General features: G+C 42.1%; 1 protein-coding gene across 12 annotated transcripts in view; it reads right to left on the reverse strand.

The window, feature by feature from the left end:
• Positions 1-19,370, reverse strand: part of Prdm2 (PR/SET domain 2) — a 128,906-nt gene that overhangs the window by 41,904 nt on the left and 67,632 nt on the right. For 9 of the 12 annotated variants that reach the window (XM_074081302.1, XM_020188337.2, XM_020188090.2 and 6 more), the window contains 2 exons: positions 18,088-18,198; positions 8,847-13,254 (listed from right to left, as the gene is read on the reverse strand). The exons of 1 other annotated variant lie outside the window; for it this stretch is intronic. In XM_074081302.1, the coding sequence (XP_073937403.1) occupies positions 8,847-13,254; positions 18,088-18,106 (4,427 nt within the window). In that variant the 5' untranslated portion in view covers positions 18,107-18,198. Of the gene's footprint in view, positions 1-4,335; positions 8,650-8,846; positions 13,255-18,087; positions 18,199-19,370 lie in introns of those variants that run through there. 2 more of the 12 variants (XM_020188042.2, XM_074081299.1) reach the window with 2 other exon arrangements.

Consider the following 19,370-nt stretch of genomic DNA (forward strand, 5'->3'; position numbering starts at 1 on the left):
CTTAGATGGCTTCCTGCCGTGGTCTGTTGGCTGGACAAGGGAAGGCATATTTAGGCAGTAATGCCTTTTATAAGATGTTTATTTTCTCTGCAAGCCCACCTGAACTTTGTATCACTTCCCATCAGAAAGACCTGAAAATAAATCCAGCCGGCACCAGAGAAGCAGAAAATGCTAGTGGTGGCATACAAATCCTGTAAATCAAAGCCCTTTAGTGGCTCTCCACTCAATCTTTAATTTTTACAATTGCTGCACGCAACTTAATGCAGTCATGATGGCTTTTCCAGTTCTTATTCATAATCCATAAAGTAAATGAAGCCTATTCCCCACCTCCCCCGCAAATCTCAACTTTAAAAATAACTTCTTGGACTGAGGATGTAGGTCACAGGTAGAGCATTTGCCTAGCATGCATGAGGCTGTGGGTTCAATCCCCCAGCACCACAAACCAAGTCAAACAAATAAAAGTAACTTCTTACAGACAGACTTCATTTTATATACAATGCACTATCTTCAGAGGTGGGAAGTGAGCCTAGACCAATCTTATGGGTTTATAGCCAACAGGTCAAGTTTCTCTGGCTCCTTGACACTCTCAACCCCCTCCCACATGCCTTCAGAATCCTTTCAAAACCAAAGGACAGTAAGCTTAATGAGCTTTGTTTCCTTAAAAAGTCAAACCGTGGATGCAACAGGGTGACTGCCAGTCTATAGCACCAATTTCTCAGGCTTTAGGATTAGAAGACATCCTCACCCACAGGCAATCTTTCTACATGTTTACTTACTGATGCTAGGTCTTTAATGGAGAAAGTATCAAGGCCTGAATTCTGCATTAAGAAAAAAAACTAAAAACCCATAAAAATGATCAAGGGAACAGAATGGCCTGGAGGTGGTTCAAATCCCAACTTGCACTTAAGAATGTGCCCTCTGGACAAAATCACTTCCTTCCCTGCCTACAAATGACACCAACCTCAGGGTATGATGGTCAACATTCCAGTTCTTAAAATGCTTACCACAGGAGGCTTGGGGTTTAGTTCAGTGGTAGAAAGCCTGACTGGCAGTACAAGACCCTGGATCCATCCCCAAAGCAGCTTAGCACAAGACCTGGTACACAAGTGCTTGAAAGCCAAACTGAATTCACCTAAGATCATTTCCAATACCTCATGGAGAAGAAAGCAGTAAAGTGAACCAGGCAGATGGTGGTGAACAGCAGGTCATGTGGGGCAGTGGCCCTGGGGCACAGCATCAACAAATCAACAAGGGCAGCAGCTTACATTTTCTTTCCCTACATCACACCCACTCAAAAACCTCAAGTTTTGTTCCACTCAACCTTTTTGTTGTTGGTTTTACTGGGTGCTTTAGTTTTGTCTAAAATGTTTATGAAATGTGGAGGTCATCTTTGCCACCAATCTGGATCTCACTTCTACTACTTGGCAACTCACAGGACTGTGCATTTAAGGTCTTCTTGTGAGGTAAGCCTTCAGCAAGAAAGGTCAAGGCACCAGAAGGGAGAGACCCAATAGGACTGTCCTGGGAATAAACACGAGACAGGGAGCTGCAGCACACAAGCCAGTCCCTTCTCCCCTGGTCTGTTCCCATCTTGACATCAGTGTACCAGCTCCTCACCCCAGATTACCAAACAGCCTTCAGACAAGTGATACCAACCAGGGTGCCTGCTCTACAGGATTGTACACAATCTTAAGGATTGCGTGTGGTGCTGTGAGGCCCAAAGGAGAATCCACAAGTTCTCTAGCAAGGAAGAGCCACAAGTATTCCTTATTTTCCAATATAAACTCAGAAATTGTGCAGTATGCACTGAAATCACTTGGAGCCTTTAAAGTACAGACTAAGGTTTAAATAGTCTAATGTAAAAGGCTGGCCATAAGGCCTTAGAGCTGGTGGCTTAATGGGCTCCCCAGGTAAACCACTGAAGCACTGGGCTAATGATTAGGGCCTGTGGCTCCTGCCTTTTGAAGTCTTTCAGAATGGCTTGTCCATACTTCCAAATACTTGCTCAATAGTGCTGTACCGGAACATTCACTGAGAGTAGATCCCTAAGAGGCAGCCACAAGGTTGGTGCCACAAGGGAGAAAAGGGCACAGGGACTAGAGCACATTTCTTAACATGTAGCCTTTATGTCTACAGCCATCCTCTTCCCACTAACCTGTGCTCTAAATCCAATTTCGAAGCAAACAACCCTTAAGGAATTATTTTTATGGATATAAGCCACTCTAGTCAAAGCAAATTTTGACACCAAACCAAAATCCCACACATAAAATTTCCAGTGCACTAAGTCAGTAATCATCTTCTGGAAGTACTGAGGTCTTCAGTTGTCTGGATATCAGCACTCCAACACAACACTGGAAGCACCATCCAGAGCACCCCATTGCGGGGATCTAGGACACAGTGAAAAGGCTTCAAATACAAAGTATAAAACTGAGGGGAAGGTCACCGGAAAAAATGTAAGCTCACAGGAGTCGGGATGTGTGTCCATTTGGCCACTGATGGATCCCAAAGGATCTAGAACACAGCCTGCCATGCACTGAACTGACTATAACTTGTTTTGCTAAAAAGTACTCGCCCCAACCAAACTAAAACAGGCAGCCAGCCTAGACAGGGATTTATCACTGGAAACACTGAGGGCTGCTTTGAAATAGAGGGACAGAAGACTTTAGTTACTAGTTTTTAAAGAAATGTTTAATTCAGTAAGAGTAAAAGCAACCAAAACAAGACAATTCATTTCCTGAGAAGATGGACGAAGTGATTTCTTCTAACGTGTGTCCCCAAAAGTCTAGGCACTGCCACTGGAGCCAGGACAGCATGGAGGAGACGCCCCAGCTCTTTCTGTGCAGTGTGGGGTCTGACTGCATCTGACCCAGTAAGTCTACAACCTCTGTCCACTCCCTGGCTCTGCAGATTGAGGACTAAGATCCAAAAGACCTGCCTAAGGATAACCCTCTAAAATGGGGGACAGAGGGCACTTGTGACATGCTTGCCCCCCAAAGGTGGGTGAGGAGGACACATGAATAGCAAATAGGTGCGCTGGGAGGGAAGGCCAGGTCTCCTCCTTGCACAAGCATTTGCACTTCACCATGCCAGTTGCTCCGAAGTGTTTGGTACGCACTAAAACTACTAACACCAAAGGTCATTTCCAAACTCCCTTTGCCCTCTCCTCCCTGTTAGGAATCTGGTAGGCCAGACGCATGACCATCTGCCTGTAGCACCCTCCCTAAAGGAGGAACACCCTGAGGGACAGTGTCAGAACAGGAACTGCTGTGCTGCTGGCTTACATCCAAACACTTTTACTGATTGATAACTGATTTTGCAATACTGGAGTCTTGAACTCAGGGCTTCACACTGGTAAAGCAGGTGCCCTCCTGCTGGAGCCTTGTCTCCAATCACATTTGACCTGAAAAGTAGCATGGAAGAAACCTCACACAAATGTTACAATTTTTTTTTTTTGATTCATTCTTAGGAGGACAACAAAAATAAGTCAACTCACGAACTGTCAGCAGGCATAGGGAGCTGAGACTCCATATATGAAATCCTTTATTTCATGCTTACCAAGTCAAGTCCACAAGACACTTCCTGGCAATGCTGTCCAGCTACATGTCTGCTTTCTAGACAGACATAAGAAGTGGAATTAGCAAATGTCCAGTCAATGCCAAATAAAGAAACAGGTAGAGAGGCCCTAGGAACTGACTATACACCACATGCAGTAATTAAGTCTTTGCTGGGCACAGTGGTACATGCCTATAATCTCAGCTATTTGGGATGCAGAGATCAGAAGGATGATGGTTTGAGGCCAGCCCAAACCAAAAAAGTAGACCTCATCTCAATAAGCCAGGCATGATGGTGCATACTTGTAATTTCAGTTATACAAGAGGCACAGGTAGGAGGATCATGAACCAAGGCCAGATCTGGGTGGGTGGGTGGGGAATCACAAGATCCTATCCGAAAAATAACTAGAGTTAAAAAGGACTGGGAGAGGGCATGCATGCTTGCCCAGCAAGTGTGAAGTCGAGTTCAAACCCCAATATCTACTTACCCCCCCCAAAAAGGTCCTCCACACATTTTTATCCCCTTTACTGATCCAGATTGTGTACAAAATGCAGTCCTTCCACAAGTGTTTGAAAGTTTTTATTGGTTACAGTTATATAAAATTTATCTTTTGAATTCTCCCCTACTTATTAGGTGTGCAGTAACAACATAAATCATCTTTTTTATACACCTGACAAGCCAAGGATGCTTGCAGGGGAATGTAGCAGACAGCACTACAATAAGCTCCTCTGTCTCTTCCCTCGTCACTCAAGGCTACATTGGTTAAAATCAATGAACAACCTCTTTTGTATGTCAAATTGTAAATTTTAATGTTTTCATTAGAATAGTCTTTTATAGCACTCTCCAACAAGAAGTAATAAAATAACTAACAGCAAACTTCAATTACAGGAATACTCTCCAGATTAACAATTGCAAATAAAAATGTAAAATGTAAATCACATATAATACAATTGAAGCATCCAAAACAATTTAAATAATTTTAAATATTTTATTTTTAAACCGCTACAAATGCTTTATACAATATTCCAACATAAAGTCCCCATAACAGAAATGTAACAAAATGGGAATGATAGTGAAAGGGTTAAAGTGGCACAAATTCACCAAACAAGTATTTAACTAACAATTTTTAAGAGGTAGATTACTTTTAAAGTTGAGAACAAAAAAAACAGTATGAATAAAATGTAGCCATTTTCCACCAACTCGGTCATTAATTTGGGGGGAGGAGTAAAAACACATGGAGAAATGATACTGATATACTTAGGAAGAGGCCAATGCACTGTCTTTGATCTCTTTAGAGACTAAAAGTGTAGAACCGGGTACATAAATTCATTTATACTTACATGCAGACACCCATCTATACAGGCTGCGATGCATTCTGTGCATTGACATATTGCTATGTAGTCTCTCGTCATATAATAGCTATAAATTAGTGCCAGAGAATTATCTGAGAGGATCATGTCCACTTGGATATATACACATGACACTGGAAGAAGCATTTTAAAAAGGTCTATATCCACTCTGGTTTCCTCTCCATTATCCTGGCAATCTGCTTGTGATTTTAATAAAAAAAAAAAAAAGAGGGTGAGGGTGTGTGCAGGGAAAGAGATCAGCTAAATGCCTCTCTCTATAATTCACGTAAAAGAAAGGCATCAAGAGCTGGTGTGTGAACAAACATTTTAAAATGAGTGCATCTGATCTGTCATCCCTGAAATCTACAATAAACTATTGATAAGAGAACTTGCTTTGCAAGGTTAAGTTCAATCATTCCCTTCTCTGCTATGTGCCAAAAACAAGGGCCACACTCTGATCTGAGTTGCCAGTCCTGTGATGAGGAGCCAGTTCATCTAGCCCGTCTTACAGCGCCCTTCTCTTTGGATCTCAATCCCCCGGGAGCCCAGCACGCGTGTGGGCACCACCGAAGAAGCAGATGCCTGACTCTACCAGGGCAACAAGCCTGCCGGCAAGCAGCTGTCTTACGACTTTTGAGTCAGCTTCAACTGGTCTTGCAAGCTTGGTAGATTTCGCATCCTTTGACGTAGTGCTTATCCTAAGTTGAGCATGCAATATCTTTTAGTCAATTAAGATTTGTTTGGGGGGCTTTTCTACAGGAAGTTCCTAGAAAATAAGAAAACTGAAGATAAATGACAACATAACATAACCTTGTATGAATTGACCATGTTAAAAGAAAAAGGTGAAGAGACCATACAACAAATGTTATCAAGACAGGAACACATAAATGACTCTGAAGGCATTTAGGAACTCATTGTCCCACTCCAAAAACACAGGCTGACAACATTTGGTCTATCATTTTATCTAGTTTCTCTATCTTTCAATTTTCTGGACTGGTTGCAACAAGGGCTCCATATAAAAACACTGCTTTAAGAGTATACCGAATGGAAAAAAGTACCTTGGGATTTATTTACAGGGGTGGAAAAGTGTAAGTGGCAAGTGGAGAAAGTAGCTTTTCCTTTTCTCCTAGTGTCTTACTGAACCCATGGAAACAAAACTTCAGCACCAGATCCTAATTCGGCACTACCAAGAAGCCCCAGGTAGGCTGTGAACAACAGTAACTGGGGCAGACCACAACCTGCTTTCGTTTGTGGCTCTGTCCTAAGGAAAGGGTCTGGAGCACTCTGAATTTGTGCACCCTCCATGGTACAAAGGCTGGTGCTACAGGAAGTAACCAACTAACCAAGTGTGCAGAACCCTCTGTTGAATGGAAAACTCTGGCTCCACTCATATGGCTGGTGGCAAGCATGTACCTGAAAAACTGTGGAACATTACACTGGCTCTCAAATGTAAACTGTCTGGAGTGCTGGGGACCAGTTCATAATCACAACTTATTATTTAAAAGAAGTAAACAGGAAAAGGATGGGCTGCCAGTTCCAGGAGAAGACCCTAGCACACACAGAGCAAGGAAGGCAAAACCAGCAAACACAGAGCAAGAGCAGGTATTTCTTGGCATACAGCAGATGCCCCACATCACAAAATCATCTCTAAACAAAATTTAGAAGTAGAAATGTACTGAAGCAGGAAGGCAGCTACAAGTGAAACAATGCTGTACTGGTATAACACAACAAACGTGCTGACAATAAGACCCACTCTAGATCAGCTCTGGGTGACATGTCAATGACACTCACCACATATATGCCCCAGGTCTGAGGTTAGGAATTCCAGTTTTGTACAATGTTTGCTACAAGGTACTAAGAATATCAGCATAAACTCTGAAGAAATGCCTAATCTTGTGTCCAGATAGCCAAAATATGATGTCGTTTTGAACATTTGTTTTTCAATTCCCCAAAACACTTCATGAGGTTATGGTCACTTGTCAAGTACCCTGCAGATGTGTCCCCAGCAGAGTTCCAGTGACTAACAAGGGGGAAGGAGCAGCTACCAGTATGCCTGTTGCTACCATCTACCAGTTAACACACTACCATGTTTTCTTATCAGATTCTTCCCTGCTGCCTTTTAGGCCAAATTTCACTCTAGCAATGTACCCCTCTGTTAACTATTAAGCAAAGCAAAATAATTCAAAATAATTGGAGCAAAGACCAGATACTTTTTTAGGCAGAGTAGCCCTTTGCAGCTTTGAGGGTTCTTTAAAGTGAATGAAGTTCATTAAATGCATAGTCTCTCCAGGATTTTTCTTTACAGTACCTAAATTTTTGGTATCAACTTTATCCCTGAACTATATAAGTGAGATCTAGTACAAAATAAGCTGTTCTTTTAGATAGTATCAAGAGATCAAAAGGAAAGGCACAGTACATTCTAAAGCACCCAACCACCTGGAAAGTGTTTTGTAATTCATTAAGACATAGCAACTTGAAAACGACTCAGTCTGATAACGTCCTGTTGATGTGGAACCTCTAGAGCACACGCAGATGCAAAGTTCAATGGCTAGAGGCAGGCAGCTCTGAAGCTGTAATAAACAGTGCTATTCTCACCAGGGCTAACTCCACTCCACAATGATACCTGTTCTACATGCATGGCCAGAGACCACGTGTTAATTAGACCCATAGCAACTAATACTTAATACACTTATGAAGCTGATTTTTAAAATGTGAGTCTTTACTACGAGATTAAATCATTTAAATCAGCCTTGCTAATGACTCTTCTCGAGATCTCTCTTTAGTCATTCTGTAAGGCACATCAGCACCAAAAATTCTACCTGATCAATTATGCATCTTTTTGTCATGACCTCTCACAGCCACTCCACAGTCACCCCTAATTCTGTTTGCTTAAAACACCAAAATTATAGCCATGAAAAGCCCCGAGTCAGGTAAAACTGCATACTCTGAAAAGATCTGAAATTATCTGCAAAAATGCCATCTAATGACAAATAATCCTTAGAAGACTGACCTGCACACATTATTCAGGAACCAGCAGGAATTCTAAGAATGCACATCAACCCAGGGTAACTCAAAAAGCTTGAGAAGTCAATGTAACAAACTTAACTAAGGCTACATCTTTTCATCTATCCCTGAGAATAGTTCTTATCACGGGGAGAACATGGCGTAAGACGGAAAAGTCATCTCAAATCTAAGATTGCATTCTTAATAGTTACTGAAAAAAGCGGCAGATAAATGAGGCTGCCCTGGGCACCACTCATGCTGGAAAGAGCCTAGGGGATCCAGTCTCCCTGCACCTCTCAGCAGCCTCTCCTGCTCTTCTTCCCCTTCAGGCTGGTTGATCACCCTATGGCTGGAGGCAGAAGAGGGGAGGGGAAACCTAGGCATTGGTTGTTTGATGTATGGTGGTTTGTTCATGACTAATGTGTCAAGCTTTTAATTCAAACACTAGCAGTGAAAGAAAGCATGAATAATAAAAACACTTCTAGTTATTAATAACTGCTCTTAAGTCAAATCTATTAAACAAGATTGTGATGTGGTTTGCTAATGAACTCATTATCCATCTCAATCGTGGAAATAACCTATGACCAAAAAATAATACAAGTGACATTGAGACATTACCCAAGATATGAAGGAGGTTTGAGAGACCTTCATCTTTTCACACAGGGTACACTTTTGAGAGCTTTTCCATGATTTTTAAATTCAATTCAGAAATTAAAGAAATGGTAGCACTTTGTGAGTCCTTAGTCTGAAATAAAAAAGTATTTATTCATCTCTACAACAGCCAAAGCATTGACTTTTACTTTTCATGCCTACAACTTATGCAACAGCTACTTCTTTTAAATGCTTTATGTCAAGAGAAAGAAAAAAAAAAAAATCGAAAACACCCGCAGGCAAGTCTACTGATTTCTGGAGATCCTTACCTCCCACAAGCTCTGGGCTTACCTCAAGTCCTTCAGCTCATGCCTGGCACTGCTGTCCTCTCTCCTGTTTTCACTCAGATCCGCAGCAGCAGCCAGCTGAAGGCTCCGGGTGACTGGGCCCCCACTCCGTTCTCTAGATTTTACATTAAACCGGTCTGTTCTTTTCTTACTCGCCAGAGCAGACTTGCTTTGTAGAACAGCTTTGCTTTTCTGCACCCTCACATGCAGGGTACGGGACGGTTTGTTGCAGAGCTGAGGAGAATGATTCTTGGCCACAGCTTTGGGTTTTTTGCCCTCAACATGAGTAAGTTTGGCCATTCTTATTGGACTAGAGTTCCTCAAAGAGGAGGAACTTGGCTTTTTGGACTTGACCGAAGCTGCAAATTTGACATTCTGCTTGGACCTGAAGGATGAGGAGGGCAGTGGGACTTGTGCAGGGCCTGAGCTGCGGGCTCTGGTCTTACCCAAAGGTGCCTGTGTGTTCTGCATCTTAATCTCTGCGTCTGCGGTCCGTCTGCGGTGGTTGCTGCTATTGTTTTTGTCACTATTTGCAGATGATGGGTGGCCACCTTTCTTAGATGAGTGATAAACTTTTTTTTTGGAGGGAGAAAGGGGTTTTTTGGGACAGCTGAAAGCAGCATGTTTGTTCAGGCTGCCAATGTACGTGAACTCCCTGTTACAGTAAGGGCAGATGTGAGAAGACGACTCAGAAGCATTTTTCAAGTCAGCCTTCTGCTTCGCAGATTTGTTCTTCTGAAGGATTGCTTTCTGTACAAGCTGATTTTTTTTCTTCAGTGCATTTAATTTGAGCCTACCTGGTGCCATTTTGCTGAGCTCCACGCTAAAGTCCAGTCTTTTGGGCGGCCCCATTCGTCTAAAGGCATTTTTCCCAGAACTGTCTAAAACCACCACTCCATTTTTGGGCTGCACAGTTTGTTTCAACGGTACCGGGTTTTTCTTAGGGGTGTACCTCTTCTTGTCACTTGCAGAAGCGCAGGCCAGGATATGCTTGTGTAACTCAGGCATGTTATCAACACCCTTTCCACATTTTGTGCAACGAATGGCCGTGGTGAAAGTCTGTGGGATATTGTGGGTAGTGAAATTTGTGGCTGTAACACCAATACCCATGGGGTTTCGGTGATGGTATTGAAATGGAGGTGGTTTAAAGCTTGGGTAATGCTGATTGAGACCCAACCGAACATCTGGATCCTTTGTCTTTATTCCAGAAGCCATTATTTTTATGGTTGTGTAAAGCTCTTCAGAGGAATCGTTCAATTCCTCCTCTTCTTTAGAGGTTTCCAAAGGGTCTTCTGGCAAGTCCTGCATATGTTCCATGTGGGCCTTGCTGGGGTCTGTAAAATTCTGGGGCCTTAGGGTCCCACTTTCAAACTCATGGTGTGTGCACACCTCATCTGGGTGGAGATCTCGCTGGTGTTGCTGTAAATTGCACAAGAAAGCAAATTCTTTTTTACATACTGAACACACAAAGATGTTCCCCACTCCATGAAGCAAAAACCGATGCTCTGATAAATCAGTTTTATCCTTAAAAAGCTGTACACAAAATTCACATTTGAAGGGCCATTCTTCAGCATGAATGGATAAATGTTTGGTTAGATCTTTAATGGAAAGAAAAGGGGATTCACAGACATTGCAAACAAAGTTTTTGCTAAATGTTTCCTGAACGACATCCTGTTCCACTTCAGCCTGGGACTCTTCCCTGGGTTTCAGAACTTCAGTCTCCAACTCCTCCTGTTTGAAAGTTATTGAGGGGAGAGAAGCCTCTAAGTTATCACCAGAGGAAACAACAGAAGACACTACCGAGAGAGGGGGTGGTGAAGGGGAGGAGGAGGAAGATGAAGAGAATGAAGAGGAAGAGGAAGAAGAAGAAGAGGAGGAGGAGGAAGAGGAGGAAGAAAGCGTTGGAGGCCCAGGTGAAGCAGCAGACAGGAGTGGCTCCACGGGAGGAATGGGAGAGGGTGAAGGGGACACTGTTGGAGAGAGAATTGGAAGTGGAGACTGAGCAGTGGCATTCGAGAATGGAGAGGGACATGGTTGAGGAGAGGCATCAGAAGTGGGGGCAGGAAGAGAGACAGTGGGAAGGAGGGGAGGAGGTGGAGTGGCAACAGTTAAAATAGGAGGACAGGGTGGAGGGGAAGAGGGATCCGTGGGAACCAAGAGAGGAGGAAGCTGTCTGGAAGACAGGGACGCTGTCTGCAGGGCAGGTGATGAAGGACAAACTTCAGGTGAGGACTCAACAGCAGGGGCAGAGAAACTAGAGTCAGGACCAAGGTCAGGATCTGGCTGGGCATCTAAGGATTTACACGGACTTGGACTCCTGGTCACATCAAGAGTATTTTCTACAGGTAAATCAATGCCATTATATTCATTGAGAAGAACCTTCTGTAGCATGCAGGTGGTTGGTTTCTTTTTCTTTACAGCACTACAGGTTGGCTGTGCCGAATGATTTTCTTTGAATTCCTTGCCCTCGAGGTCACTACAAGGTTTTTTATGTACACTGAGATCTAACACAGATTCCCACTGGACTGGAGTCTTTCCTGTGCCCTCAGTCTTCTGTTTGACACCACTGGATAAATCCAGGGGCTGCTGGTTGCACACATTGCTAAAAGTAGGAGGGGCTGCCCATTCTTTTGAGATTTTATATTCATTAAAGCAAGGAGGGCTCCCACTTTCTCTCTCATCTCTCCCAGACAAACTCCACGCAGGCGAATCACTACGACTTTCCAACTTGGGTTTCTTGGAAGTCAGAACTGTGTCCGTCCATGCCACTTTCCCATCACTTGGCTTTCCAAAGTCTCGAAGGGCAGGGCTGTGCTGTGGAGAACTGGGTGGAGAGCTGGTCCGCCTCTTAAACCTACTGGAGGTCACTGGTAACATGGATGCAGGAGCGGACACGCATACGGGACCTAGCTTAGGAATCTCGGTTGCTGAAATCCCTGCAGGAGGAGTTAGCTTGTCCTGGGTTTGAAGAAGCTGTTTGAGCTTTGATGACAAATATACACTCTTCTCTTTATGGAAAGACACAGCCTCTGTTGTTGATATGCTAAGAGGCAGACTTACAGAAGATGAGGGGGCTGTGGGGTCAGAATCCATTTCAGCTTTAATTTTGGGGAGCACAGGTGGACTAGCAGTCCTCCGTTTCTTCGACTCACAGCTTGTGCCACTAGGAGGCTCCTTAGGAAGATCATCTGTTACAGGGACCTGAGTGGTCTTTATATTTTGAGTAATTTCCACTGTAACTGGAGTGAGCAGACAATTTATGCCATACAAATCTGCTGAGTTAGACTCCACCTCAATCACATCACAATTGCTAGTGCTGTTATTAGTCTGGATTTTACCATCAATGTAGTAATTTAAGTTTTCAGAGATATTGCTAGAAATGTCCATGATATACACATCATCAGCTTCTCCTTCCTCCTCTGGCTCTGTGCTTGGTAAATAGACATTTTGGGAGGGTGGGGCCTGCTCTGCCAGTGGCTGTGGCTCCTCAAGAAGGCCTCCTTTTCGCCGGACACCTTTGGGGATCAGGTGGCGTTCGTGAACTCTGCGTTGATGCCGTCTCATATTAGTATGAGTTCCAAAAACCTTTTTACAGTATTTGCATGGATGAAGTTCTTTAACTTCCCCATTCTCTTCTACAACAGACGAATTTACTATCTCTTGGGAAGCTTTCTCCAAGTTCGAGATCAGAGAATCTTGCCCAAGCTGGGGAGGATTCGATTCATCTTTAGGAGGAACATTTTCTCCAGAAGGCTTGCCATCAGCTAGATCCTCTGATGGCTGTACTGTCAGGCTGGGTTTTCGCTTCAGCCCTGCTTCATGGCGACGCTCATGCCGCCTCCTGTTAATCTGAGTGCCAAATGCTTTCCCGCAATACTTGCACTTGAAAGCATGATTGACTGTGGACATGTGGATATGCATGTGACGTTCGAGTCCCTGCTTGGTTGTAAACTTCCTTTCACAATGCTGACATGGAAACATAAATGTTTCAAAGACATCACCATTGGCCTCCTCTTTAGGTCTGGGGATTTTGATAAAAGGTATCACTTCGGCAGAGTCTTCAGGAGTGTCTTTTGAAAGGCTTTTTGGTTCTTCTAATAAATCTTCTGGCTTCTCATCACACCGTATTTCTGGCTCTTTCACAGAGCTTTCATTCAGCATGTCAGCTTCTTCCTCCCCCTCTTCTTCCAACTCATCTTCATCTTCTTCTTCCTCATCCTCCTCTTCTTCTTCCTCCAGATCATTGACCTCACAATCAGTGGCTTCTTGTTTCCCATCCGGCTCTGGCTGTGGCTCACAGGCAGGGGGAGGGATGACCAGCTCCGGACATTCATCCTGGCTGATCACCTCCTGGATAAGAGCTGGCTGCTCAGGCACTGAAGCCAAAGGCCTTTCTTCCTCTTCTTTAGGACCTAGAAGGTACAGAAAAGCAGAAGCACAGAGGTGAGGGCAAAACTAGCCACTATGATCAATTCCTATGATTTTAGCTATTTCTCTTATTCACCTAAAATGCATAAGGGAAAGTATGATTAGTAATAACTTCTACATTATACATTCATTTATAAAGTTGAACGAGACAGGAATCCATTTCATGCACACATTCAACAAATATTTGTAGAGCACCTATTTTGTACCAGGCAATATGCTGGACACACAACAGACAAGAACACCAACATACTAGATTCTTTTCTGTGTTTAGACATACATACATACATCTTTCTTTACAGAAATTATTGTGCTTACAACTGTGTTGGAATAGCCCACATTATTATAGTTGTAAGTTCTAATTTTCATGATTGAAGGAAATTGCTAGACACTATGTTAGATTCTTGATAGTGTGATAGAGCAGATGATCTTCTCCCTCCTTCCTGACTAAAACTATGTATTTAGGAACTAGGCCTCTCTCTAGAATGATGTAATCAGAAGTTCTTCAAGTCAAAAAAATGTGGATCAAATTATTAAGAACTCAGGAATGCCTCATTCAAGGAAGCAGAAACCTCAAGTCACTCTGGAATCTATATGCCCAGTCCTACATGGGGTAGAGAGAAGGAGGATTCACTTGTAAGATGACAACTTAGCAGAGACCTAAAGAAAATAAGCCATGCAAATACCCAGAGAAGAGAAATCCTCTGGACAGAGGAAACAGGCAAATATATAAGCTCTAAGTCAAAAGGATGCTAGACAGAAAACCAGAGGGTAACTAGGGACCTGCAAATACAAGACATAATAGGTTGCTGGCCTTTGCCCTGAGTCATCAGGGAACCACCAGAAGGTTCTAACAGAGAAATGATACGATTTGACTTATATTCATGGGTTGCTGTAAGTAAGACAGACAACCTAGGTAGACCAGGGAGGCAGGTGGACAAGAGAAGCTCTTTGCATGCTCAAGAAGAAGGGCAGGATGGTAACAGGCAGGTAACAGAGCACAGGAAGGTGGTAGGAAGTAGTCCAACTCTGGATATCTATTTTAGAAATGAAGCTGACAAAAAGTGCTTTGTTGATTGGCAGTGGTGAATGGAGCCAAAGGACTACACTAAACTATACTAAATCCCATTTACCAAATCATAGAAGACTATAGGAAAAGCAGGTATAGTCAATGTACATGCGTACATGGGGGGATGGGAGAGGGGAATCAGTCTACTTTGAATGTGCTCAAGTTTGAAGTATACAATATAGGTTCCACAGTAAAAATATTAAGAGAATAGTTTCATACAATTTCATTGAGTCTGGAGTTCAATGAGGTGGCTGAGCCTATCAATGTGCAAGTCCTCAGAGAAGAGAAGGTGGCTGGAGTAACAGACTGGATGAAGTCACCTGGAAAGCAGATATAGACTGAAGAGAAGACTACATCCCAGATGATCCCAGTACAGAAAGTGTTGGGAATGGCCAGTAAGGGAGGTGTCTGGGGAATCAACCTATGGCTTATGCCAAGTGGCCTGCGGCAAAAAGAGAATGATCAGCTGAGTCCAGAACTGCAGTGGGCTGGGTGAAATGAGACAGTCCATTTACCAAGGTGGAGGTCTAGTGACCGACAACAGCCAAAGCAGATAAATGCTTAATGGAATTCATGAGAAAATGGAAGGATGACAAAGAGACAGAATGATTGCAAGCAACTCTGTCAGGAGCTCTGTAAAAGAAGAGAGAAATGGGCTAGTGGTTGGGAGGAAACACAGCGGACAGCAGGAGACTCTTCAAGATGGGAGGTCTAATAGCAGGTTGAATGCTGGTGGGGATGGCCCACAGTGTGCCACCTGCTACACTGTTGAGTTATATCCCTTCTCTTATGGGCAACTGAAGAGTTAAGTAAAGCTCTGCAGAGGAGCCACAGCTATGACAACTTCTCCAGGCCAAGTAAAGTAGCTGCTCCCTCAATCATCTGAAAGATATTACTAAACACATCCTGTAGCCAGCACTAGATTAGTAAGCAAGACTGTTGAGATCCTTACCCTTACTTCCCAAATATAAAAGTAGATAAATCATAAGCATATAGAAAGATTAAATGTATACTTTGTAAAAAAGTCCTCAACTCTGTTCACTCTGCCAGAAGCTACACACAAGTAGCAGGCACCTATAATTAATGGTCTGGTACGCATGGTACAGAGCACACGAGAGGCTCAGCTGATGCAGCTGGACTAATCAACAAAGGCTTCTTAGAGATAGCATGAAGCAGGCTGAGCCCAAAGGGTGTAAGAATCAAGGACGAAGGAGGAAAAGTGCAAACTTTTAACAATGGCATCCATTAAGATATTTTAAAGCAGAAGAGTGGCATTTGGGAGATTTGGCTGTATGTCAAGCGACAGGGAGAATAACAATTGCTGAGACACAGAGACCAAGAATGACACAGTAGTAGATAAAGAGATGAGATTCAAGAGAGAGAATAAAAAGTAGTCAGGCTGTCACTATCAAAGAGGCTACAGACAGACATTGGGACCACCTAGCCAGGAAAAAAAGGCCAACTGCTGCAAGCTCTGCAAATGCAAGGTATGAAAACAAGCTCAATTACTCAGTCCCAGCCCTCTTGCTATTTCCTAGGAATATGGGCCCTGCTTTTTCCATCTGCTACATTTACTAGCAATGAGGTAGCAATGAAGATTCTAAATAGAAACAGCCTTCTCTCCCCTAGACAAATTTCAAAATTTCTATGGGCTTTCAATAAATTGGGAAACCCATCATTCAATGGTGGAAATATTTCAAATTTCCTCTCTTCTCAAACATATTGTCAACAAAGATTCAATTGTTGCCCAAAATGTCAAAATGACAACAGAAAATGTACTTCTAAGGCTGAGAAATTTCTTTCTGCAGTTCATTTTCTGGCACAACCTGTGGCTTCCTTCAATTAAAAAAAAAATTTTCCCTATGATTGGTAAACAATCCACTTTAAAACTGTCCAAAGTAAAATGAACCTGAATGACTAGTGAGGCCCACACCAAGGTATGCCCACACACTTGAAATGATCTGCTGAGTTTTAAACAAATGGATATACAGGAAACACAAAGAAGAGCCAGAACTGTTTGCTCATTCTATAGACCATTTCCTGACGACAATGCACAACATCCAGGGAGGTCTACAACTACAATGTACAGAACCTACTCTGAGCAGCAGTATCAAATACCAGATGGTATCAACTGTCTGTTTTAACAGAAAATGGCACAGCAGGAAACAAAACAAAACAAAAAAAAACACTTAAATTACTGAAGAAAGAGAGAGACCTATTGAATTTTTAAATTTCACCACCAAAAGTAATAAATCCTTTAAGTAATTTTTGTATTGCTCTCAGGAGGCAGAGCTTAAGATTTACAAGACTCTGAGAAATGAACCCTGTCTCATCTATTTTATGTCTTCTTTTGTCAACATAGGTACTTATGTTTTCACTGATGTAAAAAACACAAAGGAAGGTATGGGAAGACAGGTGGGATAATCTCTGCTCTCTCCAACCAATTCCTTTTGTCTTATATCACAATGACCTCCTCCCACCTGGCTCCCTAGTCCACAGGGGGTCATCTGCACTTTGATACCAATGAACTTACCTATTCTTGCTTCATGAAAGGGCACAGAAAATTAGAATTCTTTCTGAATGTCACAATCACAAACAGTGCTAATAAAATGGTTCTAAAAGGCATCCAAAATATTCTTTTTTCCTCGTACTAGGGCTTAAACCCAGGCAGACACCTTGAGCCACTCCACCAGCCCTTTTTTGGAATGGGTTTTTCAAGACAGGGTCTCACTATTTGCCAGGGTAGCTTCAAACTGCAATCCTCCTGATCTCTGCCTCCTGAGTAGCTAGGATTACAGATGTGAGCCACAGGCACCCGGCTCGAAATATTTTATTGGGGTTTAGCTCTCTACAAATATTTCTTCAGAGTCACAAACCTATATTCTGATAAATTTTCCTGTTTGTGTTATTATGAACGACTCTTAAGCAAGCTCCAGACTGTGCATAAATCTGTCCCTAACAAATTGAGACACACCTCACTCAATTCTACACCAACAGTTTCAATATGCTGGCTCAACTGCAATGAGCAGGTTATCTCTGATTAACTTTCAATCCCTACTCTCTGTGAATTCTTACATTATGAAGGGCCTAGAATGAGAAGAAAATAGTAAAGAGACAGAGATAAAACAGGAATTTAAATTTTAACAAAAGCAAACACTTTTCATCCTATTATACAAAAATCAAAGGTGCTTGGTATTTTTAATTAATGTTTAATTGAAAACATACGTTTATTAAGCTGGCAGACTGGCTCAAGTGGTACAGCACCTGCCTAGCAAGCATGAGGCCCTGAGTTCAAATCCCAGTGCCACCAAAAATAATAGAAAACATACATTCATTAAAGTGAATAAATCATAAAGTATATAGCAAGATACAATTTTTTTATACAAAATAAATATGCCCATATAACCATACCAGCAGCAGAACACTGCTAGTATCCCAGAAGCCTCCTCATGTCCCCTGCTAATCTGGATTCTATTACCATAGATTTTTTTTTTGATAGCTTTGAACTTTAAATTCTCTATAAATATAACTCTATATTGCTATAGTATGTCTCATTTTATTTTAGCAAGAGAATAATTTCATGTTTACCAATGAAACTCTTGAGTCATAATTTGAAGGGAACATAAGATGTGGAAGGTTTGGTTCACCATATTATATTTAGGCAGCTTTTTTGCTGTTTGATCACTACACAGTTCTTAGATGAACTGGGAATACATACCCAAATCAGACAAGTCCAATGTCACAAGCTTACCTTCCTCAGAATCTCTCATATTTGCAGAGGTGCAATCTGGCTCACTTGTGTTCAGCTGTATGTCTAGGGCTTTGTTTCCTTTGTTTTTATTTTCCTGGGATTTTTTCTTCCCTGCAACACAATATTTATTTATTTACTCATTCATTCACTACCACTCTGAATTCTGGAAGGAAACAATTAACAACCCAATCACAGTACATTTATTTCCAGGCAATTACCACTCTGTATTCCAAAAGAAACGAATGGATGGTGAATGCAAATACTTTTAAGTCATGTCAGAGGGGGAAAAATATCCTGTATTTTCAGACTCTTGGGCAATACGTTCCTTCATAGCTGTAAGTTAATAGTACCACACAAGTAAAAGGAACATAAGTATGTGAGAGACAAACAATGCACTATATAACATGGTGCCATTCTGGTTAAGACATGATTATTTCTAATTGTCAAGATAACAAAAGGAGCAAAGGTTCTGCTAAATTACAGGGGATACACATGCACAGTGGCCCAAATATCAAATGCAGAATAATTACAAATAAATCATGTGAGTCAGCAGTTCCCTCAGAGGGTCCAGCACAGTTCAGTATCTCATTAATGATGCAGGGGATGAAGTTCAGGAAATACTAACTGCATTCCAAGTGATCCCATAGTACATAAGGTAAGATTAAAATGCAACATCTTGCTGAGAAGCAGGAAGTCCCATGAGAACCCAGTAAAAATACAGGATCAGAAGCTTGATCTCTAGGACTGACCCAGAACCAGTACCCCTCTCCCAGTTCTTAATTGCCAAATCTCTTTTTCCTGATATCTGGTGTTACTCAGTCTTTAGGTCTCTTTCTACACTACTCTCCCTAGACAGGTCCCTAAAGTCCCCAGAGCTGCCCTACCTCTTCTGGAACAAGCTTACCACCACCTTTATCTTAGCATTAGCAAAATGAAAAACAAGAAACCTCTCATAGCTTCTGGAATGCAAGGAAAATTATATTCTCCATAACAGATAATTACTAGAGGAGCGTAATTAGTTAAATGTAGACAACAGATGAAAATCAGACACACAACATAGCATCATTGAAAAGGTAATCGGGATTGTAAGTAGAGAAGTCTAATACACAATACTAATCCTTAAAAAAACAGATTTTTATAAAACTTTAAAAGACCTAACAAGGGGGAAGAGTATGAAGCAGTCATTTAGACTGTTAGTCTTAAAGGACAAATTCTAAAATACTAAGTGTCTAATTCTTCAGAACTGTTTTATTTCTTTGGACACCAGGCACACACACTTCACT

Source organism: Castor canadensis, chromosome 7, assembly GCF_047511655.1.
Source record: "Castor canadensis chromosome 7, mCasCan1.hap1v2, whole genome shotgun sequence".
Taxonomy (NCBI): domain Eukaryota; kingdom Metazoa; phylum Chordata; class Mammalia; order Rodentia; family Castoridae; genus Castor; species Castor canadensis.